This window comes from Larimichthys crocea, chromosome XXIII, assembly GCF_000972845.2.
Source record: "Larimichthys crocea isolate SSNF chromosome XXIII, L_crocea_2.0, whole genome shotgun sequence".
Lineage (NCBI taxonomy): Eukaryota > Metazoa > Chordata > Actinopteri > Sciaenidae > Larimichthys > Larimichthys crocea.
The window spans coordinates 18,981,752-19,009,384 of record NC_040033.1 but is presented as its reverse complement, the minus strand read 5'-3'; the positions used below and the strand labels follow the sequence as shown (position 1 = coordinate 19,009,384).

General features: G+C 44.6%; 3 protein-coding genes and 2 long non-coding RNA genes across 5 annotated transcripts in view; 2 read left to right on the top strand and 3 right to left on the bottom strand.

The window, feature by feature from the left end:
• Window positions 1-14,098, top strand: part of LOC104937534 (melanoma receptor tyrosine-protein kinase) — a 30,505-nt gene extending 16,407 nt beyond the window's left edge. Inside the window, exons 3-27 of the mRNA XM_010753774.3 lie at window positions 118-325; window positions 1,892-2,026; window positions 2,106-2,174; window positions 2,604-2,722; window positions 3,193-3,334; window positions 3,495-3,608; window positions 3,697-3,823; window positions 4,132-4,205; window positions 4,292-4,382; window positions 4,985-5,184; window positions 5,272-5,404; window positions 5,723-5,813; window positions 6,061-6,218; window positions 6,437-6,469; window positions 7,391-7,535; window positions 7,625-7,747; window positions 7,824-7,922; window positions 8,063-8,248; window positions 9,382-9,537; window positions 9,690-9,765; window positions 10,288-10,434; window positions 10,922-11,019; window positions 11,649-11,792; window positions 11,884-11,977; window positions 12,115-14,098. Coding sequence (XP_010752076.3) covers window positions 118-325; window positions 1,892-2,026; window positions 2,106-2,174; window positions 2,604-2,722; window positions 3,193-3,334; window positions 3,495-3,608; window positions 3,697-3,823; window positions 4,132-4,205; window positions 4,292-4,382; window positions 4,985-5,184; window positions 5,272-5,404; window positions 5,723-5,813; window positions 6,061-6,218; window positions 6,437-6,469; window positions 7,391-7,535; window positions 7,625-7,747; window positions 7,824-7,922; window positions 8,063-8,248; window positions 9,382-9,537; window positions 9,690-9,765; window positions 10,288-10,434; window positions 10,922-11,019; window positions 11,649-11,792; window positions 11,884-11,977; window positions 12,115-12,473 — 3,321 coding nt within the window. The 3' untranslated portion in view covers window positions 12,474-14,098. The remainder of the gene's footprint in view (window positions 1-117; window positions 326-1,891; window positions 2,027-2,105; window positions 2,175-2,603; window positions 2,723-3,192; window positions 3,335-3,494; window positions 3,609-3,696; window positions 3,824-4,131; window positions 4,206-4,291; window positions 4,383-4,984; window positions 5,185-5,271; window positions 5,405-5,722; window positions 5,814-6,060; window positions 6,219-6,436; window positions 6,470-7,390; window positions 7,536-7,624; window positions 7,748-7,823; window positions 7,923-8,062; window positions 8,249-9,381; window positions 9,538-9,689; window positions 9,766-10,287; window positions 10,435-10,921; window positions 11,020-11,648; window positions 11,793-11,883; window positions 11,978-12,114) is intronic.
• Window positions 13,689-14,867, bottom strand: LOC113744471 (uncharacterized). The gene is made up of 2 exons (XR_003461562.1): window positions 14,689-14,867; window positions 13,689-14,424 (listed from the first exon to the last, which is right to left on the bottom strand). It is a non-coding gene; the product is annotated as an uncharacterized LOC113744471 (long non-coding RNA).
• A 495-nt stretch (window positions 14,868-15,362) lies between these two features.
• On the top strand, window positions 15,363-19,484 carry hus1 (HUS1 checkpoint clamp component). The gene is made up of 8 exons (XM_027274183.1): window positions 15,363-15,552; window positions 16,895-17,022; window positions 17,971-18,147; window positions 18,258-18,365; window positions 18,461-18,535; window positions 18,646-18,745; window positions 18,924-19,058; window positions 19,175-19,484. The coding sequence occupies exons 1-8, from the start codon at window positions 15,501-15,503 to the stop codon at window positions 19,255-19,257; spliced, it is 858 nt and encodes a 285-aa protein (XP_027129984.1). The 5' UTR covers window positions 15,363-15,500; the 3' UTR covers window positions 19,258-19,484.
• Window positions 19,485-21,861: 2,377 nt separating this feature from the next.
• LOC113744519 (uncharacterized) lies at window positions 21,862-24,200 on the bottom strand. The gene is made up of 5 exons (XM_027274425.1): window positions 24,041-24,200; window positions 22,844-22,865; window positions 22,606-22,792; window positions 22,104-22,220; window positions 21,862-22,002 (listed from the first exon to the last, which is right to left on the bottom strand). The coding sequence occupies exons 1-5, from the start codon at window positions 24,198-24,200 to the stop codon at window positions 21,883-21,885; spliced, it is 606 nt and encodes a 201-aa protein (XP_027130226.1). The 3' UTR covers window positions 21,862-21,882.
• Window positions 24,201-24,769: 569 nt separating this feature from the next.
• LOC113744508 (uncharacterized) lies at window positions 24,770-25,687 on the bottom strand. Its single transcript, XR_003461602.1, has 3 exons — window positions 25,528-25,687; window positions 25,011-25,046; window positions 24,770-24,815 (listed from the first exon to the last, which is right to left on the bottom strand). It is a non-coding gene; the product is annotated as an uncharacterized LOC113744508 (long non-coding RNA).
• Window positions 25,688-27,633: the final 1,946 nt, after the last annotated feature.

Sequence of the window (27,633 nt, the reverse complement as noted above, 5' to 3'; positions counted from 1 at the left end):
CGACAGCAGGAATCAGCCCTGACGTCAGCTGGGCCTGACTTCCCTCGACCTCCCTAAGATGACTGACACTGTACATACGTAGCTCTCTTTATGCCTGACCAATCTGTCTTTGTTCAGTCCATCCAGGAAGTCGGCGGCTACGTCCTGATCGCCATGAACGATGCAGAAAAAGTCCCACTAATCAACCTGAGGCTGATCCGAGGTCAGAACCTCTACGAGAGCCAGTACGCTCTGCTGGTGATGTCGAACTACAACAGAAACCACTCGTCCGCAACCCTCAACTACACCAGCGGGCTGAAACAGCTGCAGCTCAGCAGCCTGACGGGTACAGTACAAAAGTCACTGACACAAAGCATCACAGTCAATCAGCAGGGAAGAGGAAGCAGCCCTGCAGATGAAAAAGGCCTTTAAGTCAAAAGAATGTGAATATTCTCATTTAGATGTATCACACTCCTCAGTGCTCATTGTGTTCAGGAGGAGTGTCATTGATGTTGCCACTCATTGTGCTGGCAGCAGGCCGGGCGGGTGGAGTTGTTACACCAATTAAACATCTTCAGTCAACACGAGAGTGTTCTCTGGCAACAGAAGATAGACCGCACCCACGCGAGCTTTGTCCGATGACGTCGTAGATGCTTCTGCCGTGGACGCATCCTGAAAGCTGTCAGACTGATAATCAGCAGTCTTAACTGGACTTAAAGTCAGCTCCGTGTTGGCGTCTGTTGCTCTGTAGCATCTGAAGCTGTAACTGGTGGAGGACGTGTTGAAACTTGAATTGTGGTTTCGAGAATGAACCCTAACCCTAATTCAGTTTAGTTGCAGAAAAGAAATACTGACAGATCTCAACACACACTTCCTCCTCTGAATTTATTCTGTATGTTTATTAAAATCTATTTAAATTTCTTTAACTGTACCAAAACAACAACAACAACAAAGTTTGTATCAATACATTGTGAAGCTGTGAGAGAAATATACAAAACAAAAGTTTTAGGATTTAACTAAGTGGAACCTGAATTCAGCCACAAATATTTATAATATTTAAAATATGATTCATCAGATTCAGGTCCCTTTAAAGTGCGACTCCTCAAAGTATGGTACGTGTACCAATGGTGGTTTGCAGCCTCCCTCTAGTGGTACATGGAGGAATCTATAAAACATATTTAAAACCAAATAAAGTCATTTAAATACATATCCTACTCTCTCAAAAGCACAACATGACGTAGCATGAGCATAGAATTTAACACCAAGATAGGAAATGGAGGTAAATGGTGAATGGACTGTACTTATATTGCACCTTTCCAGTCTTTTACACTACATACAGTGTCTCGTTCACCCATTCAGATACATTCATACACTGATGGCATCGGCTGACATGCACCGTGCCGACTGCTCATCAATTGAACGGTTCAATCGTGGCTCCGGACAGGAAAAGTGTAGCTCACCAAACTAGCTCTGGTTCTTGAACCAGGGCGGGCTTCAACAATAAATAATCTTATTAGGAATAAACCAGCCTCCTGTGTAAACTGTCTCTAGCTGAACTGGATTTTGAGCTGGGGAGCCAGTGTAAGACGTGGTGCAACGTTCTGAATTTGTTGTAAAGTTGAGGGACGGGGAGTTGTGGGTGTTGATGAAAGCTTCAACCTCACACACACGATAACTAAGCTGGAGCTCAAGACATTTTTTAGTCTACTGCACTAGCTTTCCAGCTCCTGGCAACAATCAAAACACTGTCGACTTTAAGAAAGTCCAGCTCATGACTGACCACCGATCGCTGGAAAACACACAGAGCAGACAGGAGTGCCACTCGTTTCAGTTGGATTGGGAACCTTTGTTTTTATTTTGATTGTGAGGCGAGGGGTATTCTTGTGTATCATCATCAATCTTCTCCTCGCAGAGATCCTGAAAGGAGGGGTAAAAATGTCCCACAATCCCTTGCTGTGTAACGCTGAGACCATCCATTGGTGGGATATCGTTGACAAAGACAGCAATCCCAGCATGCTTTTCAAGATGGACAACGTCTCAAGTAAATGTATGTAGAACAACGATGACGTTCACGCACAAGTCGAGGCTGAGTTTTACTGAACATTAATGTGTGTGTGTGTTTCTAGGTGAGAAGTGTCATCCGGAGTGTGTTAACGGGTCGTGTTGGGCAGCAGGAGCAGATCACTGTCAAAGATGTAAACACACACCTCTTTCCCTTTTGACTCTTTCACTTCATTTTCCTTCCAAGCGATAAAAACACATTACAGCTCAAAGTGATGAAGGAACGGGTGAGTTCATTAAGATGGTGGGAGCCACGACTGCAAACACTGAAACTTGATTTCAGGACCACTAGAAGGCCTTGAGCCTCAGAGATCTCAGTCAGTACATACAAAGTGATGCCAGTCTGAAAGGTGATTAAAAGAAGTTAATTCTACATTCAGCTGGTAATTAGTGTGGATAAGCCAAGGCTGTGGTGGCTTCTGACCAACAACGTGTTCGCTAAAAGTCTAGTGGCTGGATCGACTCAGTTTGACGAGTTTGGAGTGAGAACGTGCTGCGTGTCGGTTTGTACACATGCTTATTATTTATGTTAATGAGTTGCACTCTCTCTGTGTCTTTACTAGTCACCAAGTTGCAGTGTGCGGAGCAGTGCAGCAGAAGGTGTCGGGGTCCAAAACCCATCGACTGCTGCAATGAACACTGTGCTGCTGGCTGCACTGGACCTCGAGCCACCGACTGCCTGGTCAGTGTTGTTGCATGTTGGTGTAGTCAACTACACAACACAACCACATCATCTTGATGAAATACTGCTGGTGTATTAGTTACCTGGAACCGAACACAACCTTTCGTTCCCGGCATCCTGAGACTTCCGTCAATGAAGAAATACATTTCTGATATAACTGATGCTAGTTTTCAAGCACACCAAATGTTAAACCACGTCTGCAGCTTTGTGAAGTAAGAAAACTTCCAAAGGTTCCTCATAGGTCAGGCCCCAAAGCAGAGCTTGAAGCATGGCGAGATGGATTCTCATGTGATCTTGTGCCAGCCTTGCAAGGTTGCAGTCAAAGCAAGTCAAGATGGGCAAGCCCCGTAACATGTTCAGTCACCAAAACATTTGCATCAAGTTCAGACCAAAGTATTTCTAATAATAAAGTTAGTTAAACACAATAAAGACCGTGTCTTTGTTTCTGTCTCAAACTCTTCTCCCTCTAGGCCTGCAAAGCCTTTAACGATGACGGAACCTGCAAAGACGACTGTCCTGCTCTGACGATCTACGACCCCAAAACCCACCAGGTGGTTAATAACCCCAACGGCAAGTTCACCTTCGGAGCGACCTGCCTCAAAGCCTGCCCACGTATGGACTTCTGTTTTATTGATATCGACCCACTAATTCATTCGAAAAATGATTATTCAAACAATCACATCAAGTCCTCCTAGTGCCTCCTACAGGCTGCAGAGTTTATTACAGCCACAGTACAGCACGCTTGGATCTCTGAGTTCGTTTTTGTTTGTAGATAATTACGTGGTGACCGGTGGATCATGTGTACGCACCTGCAGCCCTGGAACATACGAGGTGGAGGAAAACGGAGTCCAACGCTGCAAAGACTGCGACGGACCCTGTCCTAAAGGTAGAGAGACCTAGAAAGAGGAAGACAGAGAGAGAGAGAGACCTGAATACTAAACAAATACCCTGACAGAGTCTTTCCCTTCCTCCAGCCTGCGACGGAATCGGTGTGGGTACACTCACCAAGACCATGGCCATCAACGCCTCCAACATCGAATCCTTCAGGAACTGCACCAAGATCAACGGAGACGTCTCCCTCCTTCAAACCTCCTTTACTGGGTGAGATGCTCTTCACTGGCTAACCCTTAAATGCCAGCGGCCACATTTTATGGTGTTACTTTAGATAAACCACAGAGATCTCTGTGAACCGTTCTCTCTGAGCTCTTCAAGTCGGGCTTAATATTTACTGAGTTCTTCGACTCATTTAGGTTTACCACAAACGTCCAGAGTAGGTCTACCTGACTTCACCTGCACTTGCTCCAGCTCGATGTCCGAAACATTATTTTTAATGCACAGAGCTACAGTAAAGAAAAAGAACAAGTACTGTGAACTATGACAACAACACTAAGGGTTTCTTGCTCTTACAGGGACGCACACTATAAAATCCCACCCATGGACCCGGCTAAACTGGAGTACTTCAGGACAGTAAAGGAAATCACAGGTATGTCCATCGTGCTCTGATGAATTAAGGCTATTGAAACTCATCGAACAGTCGGTAAAGTCAGTGTGTGTGTGTGTGTCCTCCAGGTTTCCTGCTGATCCAGTCCTGGCCGGAGAATCTGACCTCGCTGTCAGTGTTTGAGAACCTGGAGATCATCAGAGGAAGAACAACGCGCGTGTGAGTCTGAACATATTGTTAGAAAAACGTATCGACATTTATGATGATGTTTGTAATGAATAATATTTCTAAATCATTGGTTTAAGTAATATCACATGAGAGGGTGTGCTTTAAGTGTAATATTGTGATTATACAACAGCATGTGTCTCTGTATCTGTGGCTTAGTAATGACCTGCAGGAGATGGTTTCACTAAACTGAACCAAATAAATGCTGCACATACAAACACTAAAACTGCCTTGTTAGCACAGTCTTGTGGTGACTCAGATATCTGCTGTAAACATCATTCCGTCCGTGAACTTCACATGTATTTTTAAGCTTGTAGCGCCATGTCAGGGACGTGATCCAAACATTTTCAGTAAGTCTGCAGCGTTGTAAGATTGATGTAATCGTTTGCAAAATGTTTTTATCTAACCAAATATTCCTCTCCAGTCCAGATTAGTCGACCTGTAGTCTTTCAAAAACATTTTCTCTGCGTGAAGATAAAATAAACTAATTAACGAGGCGGTCTAACAGCATCATGAATTATGATCATTAAAGAAATTTAATGGGGCTCTTAGTCTCTATGGGCCCGCTGTGGTTCATGGTTTATTCTCCTCTCCAGCCATCACAGTTTGGCAGTGGTTGGGGCGAAAAACCTCCGCTGGCTTGGACTGCGCTCCCTGAAGGAAGTGAGTGCTGGGCGGGTGATGATGAAGGACAACTCTCAGCTCTGCTACACCCGGCCCGACCAGTGGACCCGCCTCTTCAGATCCAGTGACCAGGCCATCATCTTACGCAACAACGCCCCTCCTGATGTCTGCAGTGAGTTTCTGGATGTGTTGACGGGTTTCTAACATAATGATGTTAAGTGAAGTTAATGAAGAAAATCTTCTCGTCTACCTTACACAGAACAACAAAATCGAACCTGTGACACAGAGTGCACAGATGAGGGCTGCTGGGGTCCAGGTCCCACCATGTGCGTCTCCTGTCGGCATTTCGACCGCAGAGGGCGCTGTGTGTCGCTCTGCAACCTGCTGCAGGGGTGAGACAGAGCTTTATAACTTATTGTTATTCAAATTTCAAGTAGTACGTACTTTATACTTATAATGTGAGTGACATTCTTGACATACTTGCATGCATACTTTGTGTGTGAGGATTAAAAAGCTCATCCACACTCGGCTGAATTACCACTGGAATAATCTTAATTCACAACGAATCACAAGATAGATCACAACAAGTTCGAGTAGTTTCTCTTCTCTTGGTTGTTTGATTGGTTTAGAGTCTGCTCTCATCTCGACATACTGCTCGTACTGATCATAAACATAATTACATCTTAAACGTTTGTGTGTTTTTTTTGCAGTGAGCCCAGAGAGGTCGAGATGAACAGCAGCTGTGTCGAGTGTCACCCAGAGTGTCAACCGAAGACCGGGATACCGACCTGCCTCGGCCCGGTCAGTCCACTCGCTGCTGCTGCTGCTGCTTCCCATATCAATCTGCCCATAAAGATAAAATCTATTTAAACTAAGCTCAATGGTGCACTTAGCTTCGCTGAACTTTCAACCCCCCTCATGTCTTCTGCATGGTCTTCCTCAGCTGAAAAATACTGTGAACAAATACAAACGTAAAATAATGAAAACATATTTCGTAGGATATTTTATATAAATTCTTTTTGAGTCTCTCCTCTGTCCTCACCTGCAGGGTCCAGACCAGTGTTCCCAGTGTGCCAATTTCAAAGACGGCCCCCATTGTGTGCCACGCTGCCCCCATGGTGTGCTGGGAGATGGAGATACACTGATCTGGAAATACCCCAACGGGACAGGCCAATGCCAGTCCTGCCACCAGAACTGCACCCAGGGGTGAGACACATTAGATTAGATAGATACTTTATTCATCCCACCACGGGGAAATTCACTTGTAACAGCAGCAAGATAGAAAAACAAAAGTAGAAGAGGCCAAAACAAAAAAACACAATGAACAGACGGAAATATCTATAAAAACAGACACATGTTGCTGCTTCGTCATGAAGAAAAGTGACTCATGAACTTAAAGGTGCTTTGTGTCTCTGTGTCTGCAGGTGTTCCGGTCCTGGACTGTCTGGATGCACTGGGTAAAACTACAACTTTGGCTTTTATTCACTAAAACTCAACATGAACAGAGAAGCAGCCTGTCGCAGATTGTTTCTGTGAACAGCCTGCATGTTTGTTAGCTCATCTCACTTTAGGTTGTTGGAGTTAGTTCTAAACATGCTAAGGTAACTTAATTATACTGTGTCATAGCAGTTGAAGGGCAGTAACTTCTATTTCAGCATGCTACATTTTAATGGGAGCCAACGGAAATGCTAAAACTGAAAACATGCCAACACTGAATGAGTCCACAGAAATTTCCAACACGCCTTTTTAATGCGTGGTAAACGTTGTGATACGGACAACACAAGTACTTTATCATGATAAACACGTTAGGTGATGCAAGTTGTGTCTACCATTACCACGGCAACAAGTCACGTACGTTACATAATAAAACTTGAAATTTAAAGCAAGTTGACGCAGATCTTTGGTTCCACCTGGGACACGAATGGATCCTGGTCCTGTGTTTGTAGTGCAAAGAGAGGGAGACACTCTTTAGGCTTTGTCACCTGACACTGATGGGTTCCATTGAAATCAGATGAACTTCTGCTTATACAGATGTGCGTTTGTATGAAATGGCAAGAGGTCTGACAGAACGTTGGTTTTTGACGCACTGAGAATGAGAACAGGCTGGAATTCCACCTTTGCATATTAAATGGAAAATGGGGGTCAATGAGGATAAATTTGAAAATGATGTCGGTCTTCCCATGAATACAAAGAATGGGAGTCAATGGGAATTGTAAGTCCATTTGTTTTCTACCATATTGTGCCAAAACTGAATATATTTAAACTTAATGTGCTTTAATTTAATGGATAAATGATCAATTCTAGTCTATGAGAAATTATACTCGTGTGCCTCGGGATCATTTCAAACAAACTTTCCTGCATTGTTTACATCCTCATAGAGCTACCACCCACTCCACGTTGGCGGCGGGCGTAGTTGGCGGGCTCTTGATCACCGTCATCGTGTCACTGGTCATCTTTGTGTTGCTGCGGCGACGGCGAATCAGAAAGAAGCGGACCCTGCGGCGCCTGCTGCAGGAGAGAGAGGTGGGAGAAGGAGTGAAATTATTTTCCAATAACGAAGACAAGGCAGTTTTTGTTAAGTGTCGTGTTTTCCTCACTTTTGTGCGCTGGAGCTGGTGGAGCCGCTGACTCCGAGCGGCGAAGCTCCTAACCAGGCGCTGCTGAGGATCCTGAAGGAGACGGAGTTCAAGAAGATCCGGGTTCTCGGCTCCGGAGCCTTCGGGACCGTCTTCAAGGTAAGAATGTTTGATACTTGCAAAAATATCACTTCACTTACTGCAGCACTGTATTGAACATGATGGATGTTATTAGGGTCTGTGGATCCCTGAAGGAGAGAACGTGAGGATCCCAGTGGCCATCAAAGTTCTCCGAGAGGCCACATCACCTAAAGCCAACAAAGAAATCTTGGATGTAAGAGTCTTTGACTCATCTTCTCTCGTCTCCTTCATCTCTTTCAGCTTGTTGTTACTGTTTCTTCTTCTTTTGTTGTTTGTGGCCTCTTTTATTGGACACGTTTCAACACTCACGCATGTATTGGTGTGTGTGTGTAGGAGGCGTATGTGATGGCGAGCGTGGATCACCCTCATGTGTGTCGTCTGCTGGGGATCTGCCTGACGTCGTCGGTCCAGCTCGTGACTCAGCTGATGCAGTACGGCTGCCTGCTGGACTACGTTCGACACCACAGGGACCACGTTGGGGCTCAGTGGCTGCTGAACTGGTGTGTTCAGATCGCCAAGGTATGAACCGGTTCTGTCCCAGAGTCTGACTGTAAATAATCAGTTAGTAGATTCTGTAAACCAGCAACCTTCCCAGCCTGCTCGTGAGTTCATGTCTCACTTCACGGTGCCTGAGGCATCAGCTCTGTCTGCAGCTTAAGCCTGCTGAGGCCTATTAGCCTAAAGTCTGCAAGAAGCAGTGCGTGTGTGTGATTAGGCAGTGTTAATCTAGTTTCTGTTTTAAGTCTTATTTGGATCTTAAAGTGCTGGGAAAATCACAAAGAACAAGGTCATGAGCTCAGTGTAAAACCTTTCTGTTGTTCTGCAGCATTAAGTTTCCTCTGTGAGCTTCAGAAACTCCCCATCACACCATTTTCACGATTAGGGGGGTCTGTGTTCGACAAGTTCTGTAATTTTCCAAAACTGGCTGACAGTGTGCTCTTATTATCTCCACATAGTCATTTATTCTTTTTCCTCAAAGCAACAAACAAATTTGTAATTTTGTGATTTAGCAGCCCACTGTGTAACTATGTTCAAATACTTAAGTATTTCTTCTGGTTACATTACTTCTGATCAAAAACTAGTCGAGTCAACAACTTTGCTGACAGCCAATCATCATCCAGGTCCCCAGCAGCAGCTGATGTCACTGCCTAGTCCAGCAGCAGTCAGCCCAGCTCGGCGTCTGTCTTTCAGCCTTTTATTTCACCAAGCTCTCACCAACCACTAAAAGTCAGTCCCACATTTACTCTTGTCCGGCGGCTTCTTGCTCGGCTCACTCCTCCTTTTCTCTTCTTAGCTTCCTCCGTCAGCGTCCTCTTCACTCTCTTCTCCTCTGCCATCATGTCCATAGAGGCTGCTGAGCCTGGTTACCTCCTCTTCTTCTTCCTGGTCGTCCATAACGCCTGTTGGTACAAACACTCAGTTCGTCAGCTTGGCGGTGAGCTCCGTCGCTCTGAGCTCACCGCCAAGCTGACGAACTGAGCTAACAGCAGCTACAGCTGTCAGCAGTTTACTTCACTGTCCATCATAAACTCTGTAAATCACAGAGAGTTGAGGCGGAGCAGCCGGAGGACATCAGAGGGAAAACCAGAAAACTCACACGACTAATGTCCGTCCACTGAGACCTGTGTGTGTTTGTGTGTTTGTGTGTGCAGGGGATGAACTACCTGGAGGAGCGTCACCTGGTACATCGAGACCTGGCGGCGAGGAACGTCCTGGTGAAAACTCCGAACCACGTCAAGATCACGGACTTTGGCCTGGCCAAGCTGCTGACGGCTGACGAGAAGGAATACCACGCTGATGGAGGAAAGGTGTGTTTGTTCTTCCAAATGTGACTCGTTAGCACCAAAAATCCACCTGAACAGCAACGACTGACATGAGTCATTAATGCTAAAGTATTATTATATACTGGTTTGAAGGTTACAGGGCTAGCAGTGTCCCCCTGCCTCTCTGCTCTCTGTAGGTTCCCATTAAGTGGATGGCGTTGGAGTCGATCCTCCAGTGGACGTACACACATCAGAGTGATGTCTGGAGCTACGGTGAGTCAACCCCCGGCTCTCCAGCCTGCACAGGGCCCAGAGACCACGTTTGATTTAAGAAAACCTGGAGTCAGTCCTGCTCTGGAAACTTGTCGATGTATTCCTCGTCAGAAATCAAGAAGTCTTTTACTTTCTACACATCTCGATGTCTAGATAAGACCCAGCAACATCAACTTCTTTTTATTTTCCAGTTTTTCACTGATCAGAACTGAGCCACTGTCTGGCTGTGTGACTTTAAAGTCAACCTAGATGTTTAAGTTTTGTTCCTGTTTTGTTCCAAACTAGTCTGATTCATTGGATGTAGTCTGTCAGCATTCATTCAAACAAACACGGCCGCAGCTAGAACTTTCTCCAGCTCTGATACAGCACTGTTCAGGTCCGGCTGTCTCCAAACCAATGAAGTTTTACACAACCTCACATCAGCTGCCTGAGATCAGCACATTTTGTTTCATTAAACAACTTTTAGTAGAACAAATCTTTGACAGTTGTCTTTCTTTGGACGGTTTCATCCGTTGTCTGCAGGTGTGACTGTATGGGAGCTGATGACGTTCGGCTCCAAACCCTATGACAGCATCCCGGCCAGTGAGATCGCCGCAGTGCTGGAGAGAGGAGACCGGCTGCCTCAGCCCCCCATCTGCACCATCGACGTCTACATGATCATGGTCAAATGTAAGAGTTGACGACACGCAACACGATGTAACAAGGACGCAGAGTCTGCAGTCATGCCGGCAGCTGTGCGTGTTTAGGCCGGTGCTGAGGATGCTTTCATTTACTAACTAACACAGAGTACAGCTGAGGCTGAAGCTGATTTACTTCTGCAGGTAAATTTGCTCATTTCTTCACAATACATCCGTTACTGTGTGCCGCAAACCAAAAGCCGAAAGGACCATCAGCATCCTCGTCTCGTGGACCATTTCTTTGCCGATTTTCAGGCTAAAATTGTCTAAACTTTGGCCTCGGGAGTTAGAGAAAGCACAGGTGCTCCCGGCTCCTTTTGGAAGTTTCTCTTCTCAAATTACCATGGGAGTAGATTGGGCAGTAGATGCGTGTTGCTGGCGCATCTTTGTGTCTGACAGCTTCAGCAGGGGTCATCATGTCTGCAGAGTGACATGTGGCTGCAGCTGTTTTCCTCTCACCGTCTCCCTCTAACCTCCAGGTTGGATGATTGACCCGTCCAGTCGTCCCAGGTTCAGAGAGCTGATAGCAGAGTTCTCAAAAATGGCCAGAGATCCATCCAGATACCTGGTCATACAGGTACGAGTATGTCTGCCTGTGACAGAGAGAGAGACTAAAGACTTTTCTTCTATACTACAGCAGAACAAGTATTAACAGCAAAGTGTCTGTCCTTTGTTTTATTCAGCGTTCAATCATCATTTTACAGATACAGACTGTCCGGGTTTGATTTGGTTAGATTTTGCAGTTTAGTTTTGGTTAAAATAAAAACACTTCTTGTTAGATTTAGTTACAGTTCATTGGTTAATTCAGGTTTCAGTCAGTTAAATGAGCGTTTCTGTTGTTACTCACCATGTGGCCAGAGACAAAAGGAGGAGGTGCTGCAGCACTTCCTGTATTTATACCCAGGCTGACACGATTGAGTGACATCTTTGGAGTAGTCCAAGTGTGTGTGGGTGAAGAACAACTTGCTCTTCGTTCAGCTGATCCATGCATCATCCGCTGATGTTGTTCCCCTTCCTGCTTTAAAGATAACAAGCTGTGAAAGAATAATTATTATGTGGTGTCAGACAGAGCAGGCTGGTGCTGTGAGACTCATGAAGTGTGTAGTTCTTTATTATTAAATAAAATTATAATCCATTCACTGAATGCATCAGACACCGGATACTTTTCCCTCCACATGATCTGATCCGGTCTGCCTCCTCCCTCAGGGCGACCTCCCCAGTCCGACAGACAGCAGGTTTTACTCCCGCCTGCTGAGCTCAGACGACATGGAGGACGTGGTTGACGCTGAGGAATACCTGCTGCCTTACAAAGGGATGGGTAACCATGACAACCGTCCCTGCAACGCCACGGTATACAAACACGTAGCTGTGTATGACCGGTGATGGTCACGTGTCTGCAGTCTGTACAAATACAGTTTCTTTTTTTACTTCTTCATCCCAGAATGGTCGTCCAGTCAGAGAGAACAGCATCGCTCTGCGTTACATCACTGATCCGACTCACAACTCGCTGGACAAAGAAGAGTTCACCGGCCATGGTACGCATCTGTGTGGATTGATGTCCTTAAAAGGATCTCACAGGAAACAAGCATTCATTAAATGTTTAGAGTAGTTGCCAACAGGATTTAACACGAAATGCTCTGTACGTAAATAAATGAATCATTTCTTATTTCAGAATACATGAACCAGAGTTTGAGTGAAACCAGCCGGGGCAGCAGGTTGTCCGAGGTGTTGAATCCCAACTACGAGGACCTGAGTCTGGGCTGGGGTGCTGCCTCACTCCCCTCCCCACTGGAGGATATAAAGCCTTTTGCTCCTGTGGGACCTGAATACCTGAACACAGCTCAAAGCTCGCTCCCTCTGCCCGTCAGCGACAGCCTCGACAACCCGGACTACCAGGCCAACTTCCTGCCGCGGGCTGAGCCCACCAACATGACCTCTGACAGGGTAACAGGGAATGGCCTGTTCCTCCCGGCGGCGGAGAACCTGGAGTACCTGGGTGTGGGCGCTGCACTGCATGCTCCCGTTCGCTAGGGGGCAGCAACATTCAGACGCTTCAAACTGAAGCCGAGAGCTTCTGTGCGAACTAAATGTCGCCTACTTTGATTTAGGCTGTGACATTATTTAATGAAACTGTTTTTATTGTACATTCGTCCAGGAAATGCTGACTGAGCTGCAGCGTCGTCTGCTACACTGGATTATGTACACTGAGATTTGCTCAGTGGCACTCAGACAGCAGGAGGACCGGACCTGTTCCATGGATTCAAACTCACAAACCAGATGTTCTGTTGAACTTTTTAAGGGCTTCATTAACTTTGACATCTTAAAAAGTAGGAATCGATGAAAATAGACTGCTAGAACTGAACACTCTTCAGTTACATCTATCTAAACACATAGATAGATCTCAGTCTCTCTGCAAAAACACAAACGTTCATTCATCCTCTTCATCTTTCCTTTGCATCCTTCTCTTGTCAACATTTGCATGTGTTTGCTCGCCGATACAAAAAAAAATTGGAAATAAAATCTGGACTTCAACAAACAAACTGACATTTGGGGACGTGCAGAGATTTAAATTGTACAGGAATCACCAAAGAAGAAACGTCTCCTTGAAATCAGACTTTTGTGAATGTGAGGGCAGGAAGTGACATGATCTGTTTCTCTTCATGTAGTCGTGATAATAAAAGCTACAACAGGAAGGAGCACCTGAGTCCACATGATGGATCTGCAGCTCCATCAGGTACCAGTGAGCACATTGGCGCCCACAACTGGTGGTCAAATATAAGTGCAAAACTTTAAGTCTCCCTATTTGGTATTTATAGCAATAAATGTATTAATAATCAGACATAAGGATGTTTAATAATATTTAATATTATTACAGCTGTGTTTTACATTTACAAACACTTAGATCTGCGTACATGTGCACACTTTTATTACATGTTATGTGTGTAGATAGATAGATAGATAGATAGATAGATAGATAGATAGATAGATAGATAGATAGATAGATTTTTCTTTAGATAGAATGTTATGCTAAATATGAGAACTTAAAGTAGTCTTATCATGTATCCTCTAAATTTTTCCATTCTAGGCAGATTTTTGTTTCATAACGACACGTCGCGTTATTTTGTGAAATCGCTGCCCAGTTTCAGCTTTCAGTAATATTTAATATTTGCATCCTCGTGTATTTCCACTGTTGAACTTAAAACACAAAACATTTATGTTCACAACATTGTTTTATTTTTCCTTCAGCTGCAGAAGGAAAGTTTGCATCGCTGATCAGAGGCTGATCATGGTGTAAAGATTAAAAACTTGAAACACACAAAGTTAAGTTTTGTTTTACACGTGTACAGACTTTGAGTTTTTTTTTTTTTATCCTCCTTTTACTTGACAAGAATGAGCCAAACTCTGATTTACTGTTTCTGCACACAGACTATGAATTATTACTGCTTGTCACCGTTTGTCACTGCTGATGGTGGACACATATTTAAGGACGAGGGAGCCTCTGGTCTGATGAAGACGTTCTTTGTGTTGAGATTAAATTAAAAGCATTTTCTCAGCTGATCACTGATTTTTTCTCATAACTTCTGTGTTTTAATCACTTTTTCTTGCTAATTGGTGAACGTGTTGTAATGTAATTTAATAAATGAGCTCTTCTATGACTTCCTTTGTTGCCCATAACAGCTGTGGACTGATTTCTATGTAAAGGACTGGGGACAAATCCAAACGATGTGACATTAGTATTGGCATGTTAGGCTTTCTGTCCCTGCGTTTAATGCTTCAAGACAACATGTCCCAAAATCTATTGGGTGCATTTCTATGTGATGGGTCACAGCTATCTGTGAGATGCAGCTCCACACTACTGTTGCTTCTACAGACCACAGACGCGACCAGGTGGATTATGGCATCACAGTCTCGGGATAACAACACCACAGTGGAGTCCTCTTTTCTCTGTGCCTCATTTAACAGTAAAATAAAATACCGAAACCTGTTCACATAAAATAAAAATAAAAATTACATCCTAGTGTGATCGTACAGTGTATATTGCTATTCCATAAATCATAAATAAAAAAATCCCCACATAACCATTATGTGACATGGACTTACCTGGAGGTAAGTATAAAAATCACAAGTAGCTCATTAACATTAAATCCAGAGATAGATAACAACTGTGAGCCATTTATCTGAACAATGAAAAAGGCTGCTCACACACTTGTTTACAAAAACATCATGCAAAGTTACATAAAGTTACCTGAACACAGCATACAGCAGCACAGTCTCGGGATAACAACACCTGACACGAGGGGAAATATTTAAACTAGTTCAGCAACATTAACATTAAGTCTCTAACATCATTTCACCGTCTAATAAGTCACAGTTATGGCTCCAAACTGTCAGCATAGGTCACAGTGAGTATAAACATCTGGAACATTAAAGAAATAATGAATAATAATAATAATAATAATAATAATAATATGAAAGAGGACCTCTTACCACAGTGGAGTCCTCTTTTCTCTGTGCAGTACCCACACCAACGCGGCAGTAACAGGCGGGGTTGCCCCGCTGTAAGATATAAGAAGGACAATAACAAAGATAAAAATATAAAAATATAAAAATATAAAAATATAAAAATATAAAAATATTCTTATTTTCAGTTCTCTTGCATGTATGAAGTTCAAACTGATTTGAAGCACAGGTCACTGAAGCTTCCATCCAATCCAACTTTCTGCAGGTCTGACCTTCTCGTCTCGTCTGGTGTTGGTGCCGAGGAGCAGAACTTCAGAGGGCTCGCTGTCTGCAGGCTGCACGCTGCTTTTTCACACCAGCGTCCGAACCGAATCAGAACCACGACGTGGACGCTGCAGTCCTCCATCCGTCCACAGGGTGGCGCTGCGGCAGAAAAGCTGGCTTCCTGTTTCCGTCGGAACTTTGACCCGGACGCACTAAAGCGGGGTCCCGCGTGCACACTGTCACCGTGTCCCCGCGTGCAGCCGAGCGCAGCTCTCACGTCACTCTCACGTCACTCTGACGTCACTCTGACCTCACACTGCGGGCGATGACGTCATGAAGTTTCGAGGGAAAATCGTGGACGTCGCGTGCCTGAACCACGTGACCCGTGAGTCGTCTCTTCCTCTGTCGTCTCCATGACAACCACCACACGCTCCACTGTCCGTCTCCACAGCAACACCGTACGGAAGCCCTAAAGGGTCACGCGTTTCATTCCACCCGTTTTCCCGCGATAACGAGATAATTAATTGGAGATCTGCAGAAAACAAACGACTGAGTCTTCACTCCGTCTCTCCACAACACGTCACCACGCTGCTGCCATCACCATGGTTACAGCCGCTTCATGTCCAGGACATGGACATGAAGCGGACTCCAGTCCTGAGTTCTGGACATGAAGCGGACTCCAGTCCGTTCTATCTCCACCCAGTTTTTTACAATGTTCCTCAGACTAGCTGATAGCATGTTAGCATTAGCATGTTAGCATTAGCGTGTTAACATTAGCATGTTAACGGTGATGCGCTAGCAATTAACATTAGCATGTAAACATTAGCATGTTAGCATTAGCAATTAACATTAGCATGTAAACATTAGCATTAGCGTGTTAACATTAGCATGTTAGCATTAGCATGTTAGCGCTGCTGCACTAGCAATTAACATTAGCATGTTGGCATTAGCATGTTAACATTACCATGTTAGCATTAGCAATTAACATTAGCATGTTAGCATTAGCATGTTAGCGCTGCTGCACTAGCAATTAACATTAGCATGTTGTCATTAGCATGTTAACATTAACATGTTAGCGCTGATGTGCTAGCAATTAACATTAGCATGTTTGTGCTGATGCGTTAGCAATTAACATTAGCATGTTAACATTATCATGTTAGCATTGACGTGTTAACATCACCATGTTAGCATTAACAATTAACAGTAGCATGTTAGCATTAGCATGTTAGCATTAACGTGTTAACATCACCATGTTAGCATTAGCAATTAACATTAACATGTTAACGCTGATGCGCTAGCAATTAACATTAGCATGTTGGCATTAGCATGTTAGCATTAACATGTATTTAATTCCTAGTGGCTAATGTTAATTAGCACTAATTTTAGCATTGGTCGCTAATGTTAGCAAATAGCATGTCTTTACAGTTAGCGCTAACACGCTAGCTGCTCTGCTGTCTCTGTCTGCCATTTTACACAGACAAGTTCAAATTAAGTGCCAAGAACTATTAAAATGGCCGCCGCTCGGCTTCTGCCTGCTGGCCCCTCCCCCTCCCCAATCAGCAGCAGCTGATCTATTCCTATCTTAGCGGCGCTCCCAGTCGATCCACAGAACTTATTGTTTTCCTTACCTTGTGGTCATGTGTCACTTCCTCTGCACTGAATGTTTTCAGTCACATGATGTTTCCGCGTCACGTGACAGCTGACTGTGTTCTCCTCGTGCTCACCAGGAGTCATCAGCACCATCTCCAAGCTGACCAAGACCTGCGTCCTGCGGCTCACTGCAGACAACCTGTTCTTCGTCCTGTCCGGCAAAGTGGCTAACGGCGGCGTCAGCATGTGGTGTGAACTGTCACAGGTGAGCGGTCCGGTTCAGAGGGTCACTCTGCTGGACTGACCCGGCAGAACAGAGGCTCAGCAAGACGCTTGGACCTCTGATAGTTCAAAAAGCAGCACGTCCTTCTTATGTCATGCTGTCCGAGGGGACGGTACCGGACAGCAGCAGCACTGATGCCTGTGTGTGGGCGGTATATGATAATAATAATAATAATACATTTTTATTTCATAGGCGCCTTTCTGTCAGCCAAGGACTCCCTACAATAAACACAAGTGGACAGCAAATAACAAACAAACACAAGAACCATAAAGTACCAAATGAAAGAATACAACATTAAACAGAATAAGACAAAGAGTCAGTCAGATGGAAAAGGCATTTTAAACAGAAGGTCTAGTGTTTGACTTGAAGTGTGAGAGTGAGTTGACGGGGTAAAGAGTTCCAGAGCTGGTGGTGAGACGGGTGGAGGGGACAGTCAGGTGGATGGAGGAGGAAGATCTGGGGGAGCAGCAACATGGAGAAGATCCGAGAGATGTGGTGGTGCGAGGTGATGGATGGCCAGTGGAGCTGCTGCAGGACAGGAGTGATGTGGTGGATGGAGAGATTTGTGTGTGAGGCCAAGGAGGAGGGAGGTGACGAGGCTGTGAACCAGGATGGCGGTGGTGGGAGGAGTAAGGAGGGACGGAGGCGGTTGATGTGGCGTAGGTGGAAACAGACGGACCGGGTGATGAAGAGAGTGTGCTGAACATTTTTGTGCAGTACTGGACAGAACTTGAAGTTCGTCATTGATTTGTTTGCGTGCAGTATTTTGGTACGGTATAAATTAATGAGGCTGTTAAAAACACATTTAAAAGAACATCGTCTAATTATCGTTATCGCCAAAATCCCCCAAAATATGGAGATGTTATTTTTTGTCTGTATCGCACACCTAGTGTGGGCGCGTTGTTACGTCCGTTTCCTTCCTCTCTGCAGGCCAACGTCTTCGACGAGTACCAGATGGAGGGCGTATCCTCTGAGGACAACGAGATCTGTCTGGAGGTGACTCCAGAGAACCTGTCCAGAGCGCTGAAGACGGTCCAGAACGCCAAGGCGGTCAAAGTGAAACTGACCAAGAAGCACTGTCCCTGCCTCACCATCGCAGCCGAGCTGGTGAGGAGACTGTTAGCCGCTGTTAGCTGCTGTCAGCTCAGTTTGTTAGCCGCTGTGTTGCTCAGCATCTTGTCTTCAGTGACAAACAGAGTGCTGTCTTCTCTCTCCAGCCCACCCTGTCCAGCATCAGTCGGGTCGTCACTCACGACGTCCCAGTTGACGTCATTCCCCGGAGACTCTGGCACGAGTTCAAAGAACCGAGCATGCCGGACTTCGATGTGAGTGAGCTCGCGATGAGGAGCGGTACGCGTCCAAATCCTGATGGCATGTTGTAGGATAGATTCCTCTGTGAAACATTCGTCTGTCTCTGCAGGTGAGCGTCTACCTGCCTCCTCTGAAGACCATGAAGAACGTCGTGGACAGAATGAAGAACCTCTCCAACTTCCTGGTCGGGTCACGTTCCTGAAACACGCGACATGGAAAAATGTAGCTGACCTGATTGTTTAGTTTCAGTTTGTTTGACGCGTGTGTGTGTGTGTGTGTGTGTGTGTGGATCAGGTGATAGAGGCCAACCTGAGCGGAGAGATGAACCTGAAGATCGAGACAGACCTGGTTTCAGTCACCACTCACTTCAAAGACCTGGGAAACCCTCTGTGGGGTAAAAACACTGTTGGAGAGTTTAAATGCAGCGCAGACTTTGGTTCACACCGTCTAACTTCTTTCATCAACATCACAGCCACATGTTTTATTCTGTGACTAAGTCACACACCACCAACTATTTCACTCCCTCCTCCTCTCCTCTTTGGCTTCCACTCATCTGCCTCCTCTTCCTCCAGGCGATGACGCCTCCCAGGACGGTGGTCCGTCTCCGAGCAGGGACCCAGAAGCCATGGCCCAGGCCAGAGTGGACATCAGGAAGCTGCAGCAGTTCCTCATGGGGCAGCAGGTCAATCCCAGCAAGGCCATGTGCAGTAAGTGAACCCAGAATGTAACAAAACCAAATGTACTGAGACGCAGGGTTCCAAAGCGTCATGGAAAACCTGGAAATTGAGATCAAGGGTGTAACGTTGTCCTCTTGTCCCCTCAGACATCGTCCATGAGAGGGTGGTCCACCTGATTCTGCTGCATGAAGACGTGTCGCTGCAGTATTTTATCCCCGCTGTGGCGTAGACGCTCTGCACACGACTCCTGTCACCTGCTTACCTGCTTCAGGTGCCACGTGGCAAAGGAAAGAACCCATGAGACCAAAGTCCTGATGGACAGTGTCTGAAAGACTTGACCACTAAGCTTTAGTAAGAACATGAACATGCTGGTCAATGTAGATAGAGAAAAGAGTTCAGACTGTTCAGATTGTTTGTGTTCTGCATTAAAAGTGTCCTGACATTCACAGAACTCCACATGGACAGAATTATTATTTTTTTAATTAAAAATGATACAAAAAAAGTCTCGGGACATCTCAGAAACGAATCGTTGCCTATGAACTCGTTGGAAATGACAGATACAGCTGAGTGTCAGCGGATAATCAGACCCAGGGAGGCGGTGTAGACAGAGAATAGAAGGGGCCCCAGCACTGAGCCCTGGGGCACCCCTGTGGTGAGGTGACGAGAGGAGGACATCTGTCCAAGCCAGGATACACTTCAGCTGTAACTCGTGTAGCATGAAGTTCTACGTGATGGGACACAACATGCTGAGTCATGAATGATAAACGCCCCCGTGTGAACCAGCTGATCGAGGAGGCTCAGGGCTACCAAACATGTTTTACTACTGTGCTTTTAATTTAAGGCACCTGGCCCATTGGCCTCTCCCTCCTGAAAGGCCCCCTGTGGAGCTGTATGGAACAAGCTGTAGTGTCACCCATGCACGTCTTGTCCAATAATCTCTCATCTTAAATTAATTTGGACTAAGGCTGCTCGAATATTTGAATTTGATCCTTTTCTAAATGTCTCTTCGAGTATCTGGTTAAATCCTAAATTACGAGTTGTTAAATTCTCTGTTAATTGGACGATATGGTGGGAGAGGGGTGTGGTTACATTGGGGTCTGTATTGTGATGGTTCTTTAAGATCTTTTGGGGATTTGGTGCAGTGGTTCAGTGTCCCTACATCCCACTTTTTTAGGTACCTGCAACTCCGACATGTTGGGGGGGCGTTTGGGCCCGCTGCATCGGTTCCCCACAGTACAGAACTTCTAGATGAAATTCTAAAGAGTTATGGAAAAGGACACGAGGCAGCTGTCTATTATTCTATGACGATTCAGACTCTTGGTGATTGAACTTGACTTTCAGTGAGGAGGATTGGACCAGAATAGTAAAAGTAGTTTGAAGGGATAAACATATCAGAAGCTAGTGAATGTAAAAGCTCAAGTCTTTCTAAATATCACACCAGACAGTGTTTGAATGAAAATACATTTAGAACATCTGATTCAAACTAAAGAGAATGCAGCTTTGATGAAGGCTGAGTGACCCACGTTTGATTCTCCAGGACACAAATGTCACCTCACAGCTAAACTTCCACTGACAAATAAATGAACGGCCTCTAATTTTAATGGAAAGTTTATTTACACAGTGAGAGACAGAATATTAAAAATATACCAAGAATCACTTATTATAAAGGTTATACATTGATCGGCATTTGATGAGGGAAATAAGTAACAGAATAGGACTCAGTACTTGGTAGAAACCCTTGTTGGCATGCAGAGGTCAGAGGTTTCTTGTAGTCGGTCATCAGTTTGTGCACATTCAGGAAATTTGTGGTCCACTCTCTTTTGCAGATTCCCAGATCCTTCTGGTTTCAAGGCGATCGCTCGCATGCTTGAAACTGCACTCATGCAATCTGTCTGTTTTAGTTAACGGACTCTTAATGTTCCTGCTCGCATCCACATGCAGTCCAGGTTTGTCCCATCATGTGAGCTAGTCCACTTCTTAAAAACAACAAAACGTCTCATTTAAAGACGACAGTCAGGAAGTGACACTGTAGAACACGTCAGCTGTCTTTGCTTTTTGCTTCAGCTTAAGTTCAGCTCTCTGGAAAGACATGGATCCACCTCACATAGAGCAGTGATCAGGAACCGACTTGCCTTCAGCTCCCTTTTTCGCCTGTGTCGATCAGTCTCGTGCTTGTTTCTGCTCTGCTTTTTTTCCTCTGACTGACCTGTTTCATGATCATTTAATGATGCCACGTGCAAGAAGTTTATCCAGAAGCTGGTTCAGAACGGTCCAGACACCTGTCTATGAACTCTGTACGAACTGAGAACAGCCTCTGGTCTGCTGGGACTCTGCCTCTGCAGGGATCTGTCCTCTACTGACTGTGGACTCTGTCCTCTCGTGGGACTCGGTCCTCTTGGGAGCTGTCCTCCTGGGACTCTCTGCTGCCCTGCGGGACTCTGTCCTCTGCTGGGACTCTGTCCTCTGCTGGGACTCTGTCCTCTGCTGGGAGTGTGCTTCTGTGGTCCCTGTTCTGTGAATCTGAAAAGATAATGAAAAAAAACATTCATTGATTTTTGGTTTTTAGCAACATCTCTTTTAAAACAAAGATCTCGTTCATTATTGCAGTATAGTATAGTAGTAGTAGTAGTAGTATAGTAGTAGTAGTAGTAGTATTTTCATATAGGTATATACACCCTGGAGCTCAATGGCCATAAGATCCCTCAAAACTGGTTCAAATGGTTTCAGATGAATACAGATTGACGACCGATCAGGTAAGAATGAAGACCCTCAGGATCATCAGTTACGTTGCTCTCCATCGTGTCTGTGTCCTGACAGGTGATGAAGACTTTACCGGTCAGATTAACTTTACGCTTCACAACACCGTCTGTGTTTTGGTCTGGACTGTCACAGTCACAGTCTTTGCGTTTGTGGGCAGGAAGATCTCAAACAGGGGATCATAATTTGGTCCAAAGTCCATGTCGAACTCTTCTTCCTGAAAAACAAAGTAGTATTCAAAGTGTAAATATAACCAACAGGGTTTGATGACTCAGCAGGTTGCAAGCACTAACAAGACTTTTTCTTTAAAATACTCACCTCAGGCTGAATTTCATCAGTGGCCTCAGGACAGTCAAGACTGTAACTCTGATTCTTGATGAGTCTGCATCGAGGAGTGGTGTCGATGTACTCATAAGGCAACTGTTGATTTATGACCTGAAGAGACATCAGAACATTTTAAACATTTAAATTTTAGAGGCTTTATCCCAGTCCTCCTTTTGGTACAAAAAATAAATTCAAATTCCAAAGTTATCTGAAGAGGCTTCAACAGTCTGTATACATTCAAATGGAATCTACCAAAGTTGTGTTTGGAATATAATTCCTCTTTGTGGTTTCCCTGTTGGGATGCAGTGGAGGACAGAACAGAAACAGGGAACTGAAAAACTAAAAGCCTGTAACGGCCTCTGATACCTTTCTACAGAGTTTTGACAAATACTGAAGATTTGGGATCAGGTAAGGATGGGGCGAGGTCCAACACTGTAAAAAAAACGTCCAACAGTTTAAGAACATTTGTCAACACACAGACTTGAAAAAGCTTTACCTCATTTAGAGCGACGTTCCTCGGCAGGAGAAGAACATGGAGTTTCTTACTCTCTTGGAGTGGTGGTCCGAGGAACAGCTGAACTCGACCATTAACTGGTTTTGTCCACAACCTCTCAACAAGATCCCAGACCAGGCCAAAGAGAGAGAGGTGATGGACTTCGACAACCACAAGGAGAGTCTGTGATCTTCAGGAGGCTTGAGGACGCCATCCCATCACAGTGATGTGGACGACAGACAACAGACCATCAGGCAGCAGAGCTGTGAAAACAAAGAGCTGTTACCTTGTTTACACTTATAACAACCTCAGTGTTAATGTTACATAGACATGTTATATAGACGTTGCCCAGGTTGAGCAACCATGCTGTTTTGCAGTACAGACCTGTTTCCATGAGCCGAGGACTATCTGTGAGGCCTAAAGGAAAAATGATCGTGCTTGTGGAACTATTTTCTAATAATTTATTTCAAACTGAGAAGAAAGGAAAGTGAAAAGAAAAGGAGAGAAGTTTCCAAGCACTTTTAGTATACAGTTGCTGCTGGAAATGAGGTGAGTTCAGCTCTCTGGTCCTATTGAAGGAATTAATAACCCACCTATTAAAGCCACACAGCGTTATGCAGTGTGGCCCCTGCCTCGATCAAAGGAGGTTTCTTGGAGCTCAGACAAAAAGCTGTGGATGGTTCACCGGGCTTCTAAGAGGAATCCTCACCAATCAGCTGTCAGGCAGACAGTGTACAAATGAAGGAAATCCAACCATTTGAATGAGAAGACAACTGTTGGGTATTCCCGCATAAGAAACATCATCTCACTGTGGAGCCCGGTGGTGGCAGTATCCATGCTCTGCTGTTGCTCCATCGGGGTCAGGGCGTCATTGACAATGAATTCCTGGGTTGTACCAGCACAATGTCAGAGGTATCTGTTTCATAAACTATGCGTAGATTGCTTAACAAAAGGTGGGCCATGCAGAGAGACACAAAAGAATGGTTAAAGCAGAAAAATGCAACGTTGGAATGTCCGAGTCAAAGTCCAGACCTGAAACCAACAGAAATATTGGAAGACCTGGAGAGGGGAAGGAAGCCGCCAACATGACTGAGTCTGGAAGAAGCAATGGGACAAAATTCCTGCTTGTATCATGAAATCTTAGAATTTCTATATAAAATTTATATGGACACAAGTCTTTGTCTCTTTCACTGTCTTTACCATCTTTTGTTTCTTTGTCTTGGCTCTCTGTTGTGACGTTGTCTTCTGAGTATCCTGCTCTATAAATAAAGTTATTATTTTTATTATCGATCAACCTTTGTTCAATAAATATATTGATCATTTAGTCCAGGTTTGTCCAAAGTAACTTAAATGTTAAATCAAGAATCTAAGTTGTTGCAGATTCACTAACATGCCTTTAGAGTTTGATCATTACTCTAACAAACAGTAACGTTCTCACCATCCATGATTTCACAGTGTGGCAGGTGGAGGTGACTGACAGCAGCATCCTCTGAACACTTGATATCGAACAGCGGCCCTGCAGCCGTCTTTCCAGCTGATTGGAGGAGGCTCTCATCCCATTGGACAGTTCTGTACAGCAGCTCCGCCTCCTGACCCATATCAAACACCAGGTGAGTCGAAGCACACCGGAACATACCTGGACCAGGACACCTGAACCTGTTGAAGTGTGACAAATGAAAGAAATTGAAGCGTCAGTTGAAGGGAAAGCTCTAAATAGTTGAAGTGTGTGCACTGCAAACAGTTCGGTTGGTGTTTCTAAATGAGAGTCCAGGACAACACCGCTGCAACCGCCAGGTGTGGTATGAATATTCGACTTATAGTGTTCAGCTTTGACTAGCTCAGCACAGACAAGTTGTTGGTTTGCTTGATTAGAAATCTCAACTTGATGAACCACGAGAGAAGTTGGAATAGTGCTTGGTCATTTTCTCTGATCACCTGTATGAGATTCAGCTGTCCGTTCAGGTGAGAAGCACAATGGAGCCTGGAAGTAAGAAAGGGACAGAGTTAGATCCACTCTGTCTGCACACAGGGACAAATCACTCACAGATATAACAATAAATGTTCATTACTTTCAAAACATTCAGATATATTCTGTGTTTCAGTCGTGTCATGTCCTGGAGGATTTCACACTGCACAGCTGCTCCTTTCTCACCTTTTGGTCGTGCGTCGGGCATGGAGCTTTTTTTTCACATCCTGTTTGACATCAGAGTCAGCTGATGGAGACAGGAAGTGAGAACAAACAGTCATGGAAACTTGAATGTCTTGAATATTTTCTCAACAGATGTGACGTCACAGCTCCAACACAACACAAGTGAATAAATAACTGTTGTAATGAGCACATGTTCATTCTAAGACCAGATTTAAACGTACCATAGCTTGATGAATGGGGGGCATGTTTCAATACTCACATTCTCTGTGTTTGTCAGCTGCCGTCCACTCACCCACTGTATGGATAAAAAAACAGTCCCAAAAGTTATGGATCAGTCCTGACACAAACAAACTGATCCAACACTTTGCATCACATCAAATGTTCACCACAAGACTGCAACTGACTGCCAGCACTCATGTGCTCTGACTGCATTAGAGGAAACTCATGAAGTTTAAAACATGAGATGAAAATGAAGGAGAAACTGCACTAAGTGTGTAAAATCACTGATTGTTGAGCTGGATTACTCCTGGGAAGTGTTAAAGTTCTCACCCACCACGGCAGAAACCCAGGCTCGGCTGCCAGTACAGGTATCTCTGTACATTTGACTATCAGTGTTTCTCACCTTGATGAAACAAAGAAACTCTACTGATTAGTGGAGCGTGCACGCAATGGAAGGTAGAAATGGAGGGATACCTATGTGAGGTTTGCATGAACCTTCCTGTGGTTAGAACATACTACTAAAACCAGCATGGGACTGACCCCAACCCTGAACTGACCTCGAAGTCTTCAGAGTCTTCAGAGTCTTCAGTTTACAGTGTGGACTCTCCACAAGATCAGACAGCAGCTTCACTCCTGAATCCTGCAGGTCGTTCAGACTCAGGTCCAGCTCTGTCAGATGGGAGGGGTTGGACTTCAGAGCTGAGGCCAGAGAAGCACAGCTGAATCTCCTGACAAACGCAGAGCCTCAATCTGAATAAAGAATAAATGATGATAAAAATCCATTTATAATCCATCAGATGTGTTCAGTTTGAAATGTGCAGCTCAACATTACTATGTCCTAATCAATGAGCTTTTCTCTAAAATGAGTAGAGTGACTTTGTCATTGTGTTTATGTGGATCATCATAATGTCCGCTTCTACAGACATCATCCAAACGTCAGCACAACATTCAGACAACATTCATGTCGACACAGAATTAAATAACATGCTGCTGATCTCAGTCAGTCTGGACCTTAGAGGATCAAATCAAATCAGACATGTTGGACTAAAAACAGTTTATTATTTATTCCATGACCTTCTGACTGTGTTTGGTGTTTAGTGGGTAAAATGTCATTCAAAGGAGAGGTCTATCATTTGTTCAAGTGGTCTTCAACAGCAGCCACATGTACATTCAAAGAGTATGTGGCAGTCAGCATTCCCTCTGAGGACCAAATCACTCTTTGAGTTACTATTCCTCCCCTGCAGCTCAACAAGGACAAACTGTCAAATTCACAAACTTTCAAGGATCTCAAGGACTCATGGGAACATGTTACCACAGCTTCTTTTTGATTCCTTGGATCCTTGAATCCTGTTGTGTTGTGACGTTTTGGCCTGTGTTAGGCTGCTGTTTATTACTCTGAGCTCTGGTTTAATGCCACACCACACCACAGCAGCTGTGAGGGTTGTCTGTAGCAGCCATATCAGCTTTCTGATATCATGAGATCATCACAGTTCTTCACTTCATCTTATTGAACTTTGGCGTTCACGTCTTTCTTGACTTTCCTCTAACCTGTCTCTTCTCTGTTTCCACAGAAGCTCAAACCTCTGCTGCCACCTTTTTTATCTGCTATCATCAGATCTTCAACAACCTCATTCTTATCCGTCACACACTCTACAGCAGGGGTGCCCAACCAGTCGATCGTGGTCTACCAGTCGATCGCAGGCGGAGTTTCAGCATCGATCGCGAATGAAAAAAAAAAAAAACTGTCACACACACACAGCACACTAATAAAACCATCGTTCATGAGTGACCAGAATATATTTCATATTAATAACATTAAGAAATATATAAGTAATTCTTAAATATATAGATAATTCTGAATCCTATTCTGTTGCATTTGGGTATGGTTTGCCATAGTTGCTAGGTTGTAATCTAGGGACTCTAAGCGCGAAGAAGCGAGAAATAATGGCGGAAACCAAAAAATCTAAAATTATCACTTTCATCCTGAGTGGGAAGAAAGATTACTTTTTGTTTTGTTTTTCGAATTCAAGCCAGTGTGTTTGATCTGTAATGCTAACCGTGGCCATTCCAAGAAGGGAAATTTGGAGCGACATTTCATGACGTTCACAAGAGCATGCTAAAGACTTCCCGGCGAACTCACTATACGAACTGACAAAGGTAAAACAACCTGAGGAGACAGTCTAGCCGCAAAGTCACGGCAGTGTTTAAGCAACCTGGGAATAAGCATAAAACTGCCACGATGGCGTCTTAACGTGTAGTCGTGTTCTGGGCAATGCACAAGAATGTTTTAAAGACCGGCAAACTTTCAAAGAAGCCTTTGTAGAGGCCGGAAATGCACTTTGTTGCTGACTTTCAAGAACAGAAGGAGATCAGTCGGTGCTATTCAAGAACCCCAGCATCCAGGAAACACACATTACAAGTGCGGTGCGAGAACCGATTTTCCGCTGCAAATTTTGAAACGAATTCAACTGATGCGTTTCTTGTAGGATGTGGCGCAGTTATGTGTTTTCTTCGGATGGTTTTCCATGACATGACGGCAAAAGACGAGCTTCTGACAATTTTTGCCCTTGAAGGGCCACAATAGGGGTCGGATTGTTTTTGATACGCTTTATGGGAGTTTTGTCAGTAAGTGCATTTACCCTCTTCAAACTTACGTCAATCAC

Coding starts and splice junctions, on each gene's coding strand:
- LOC113744519 (XM_027274425.1), bottom strand. CDS start 24,200: ATGGGTCAGGAGGCGGAGCTGCTGTACAGAACTGTCCAATGGGATGAG. Junction 22,866..24,040: donor ACACTGTGAAATCATGGATG/GTGAGAACGTTA, acceptor TTGTTTTCACAG/CTCTGCTGCCTGATGGTCTG. Junction 22,793..22,843: donor CTGCTGCCTGATGGTCTGTT/GTCTGTCGTCCA, acceptor AGCCTCCTGAAG/ATCACAGACTCTCCTTGTGG.
- hus1 (XM_027274183.1), top strand. CDS start 15,501: ATGAAGTTTCGAGGGAAAATCGTGGACGTCGCGTGCCTGAACCACGTG. Junction 18,366..18,460: donor CGAGCATGCCGGACTTCGAT/GTGAGTGAGCTC, acceptor CTGTCTCTGCAG/GTGAGCGTCTACCTGCCTCC. Junction 18,536..18,645: donor AGAACCTCTCCAACTTCCTG/GTCGGGTCACGT, acceptor TGTGTGGATCAG/GTGATAGAGGCCAACCTGAG.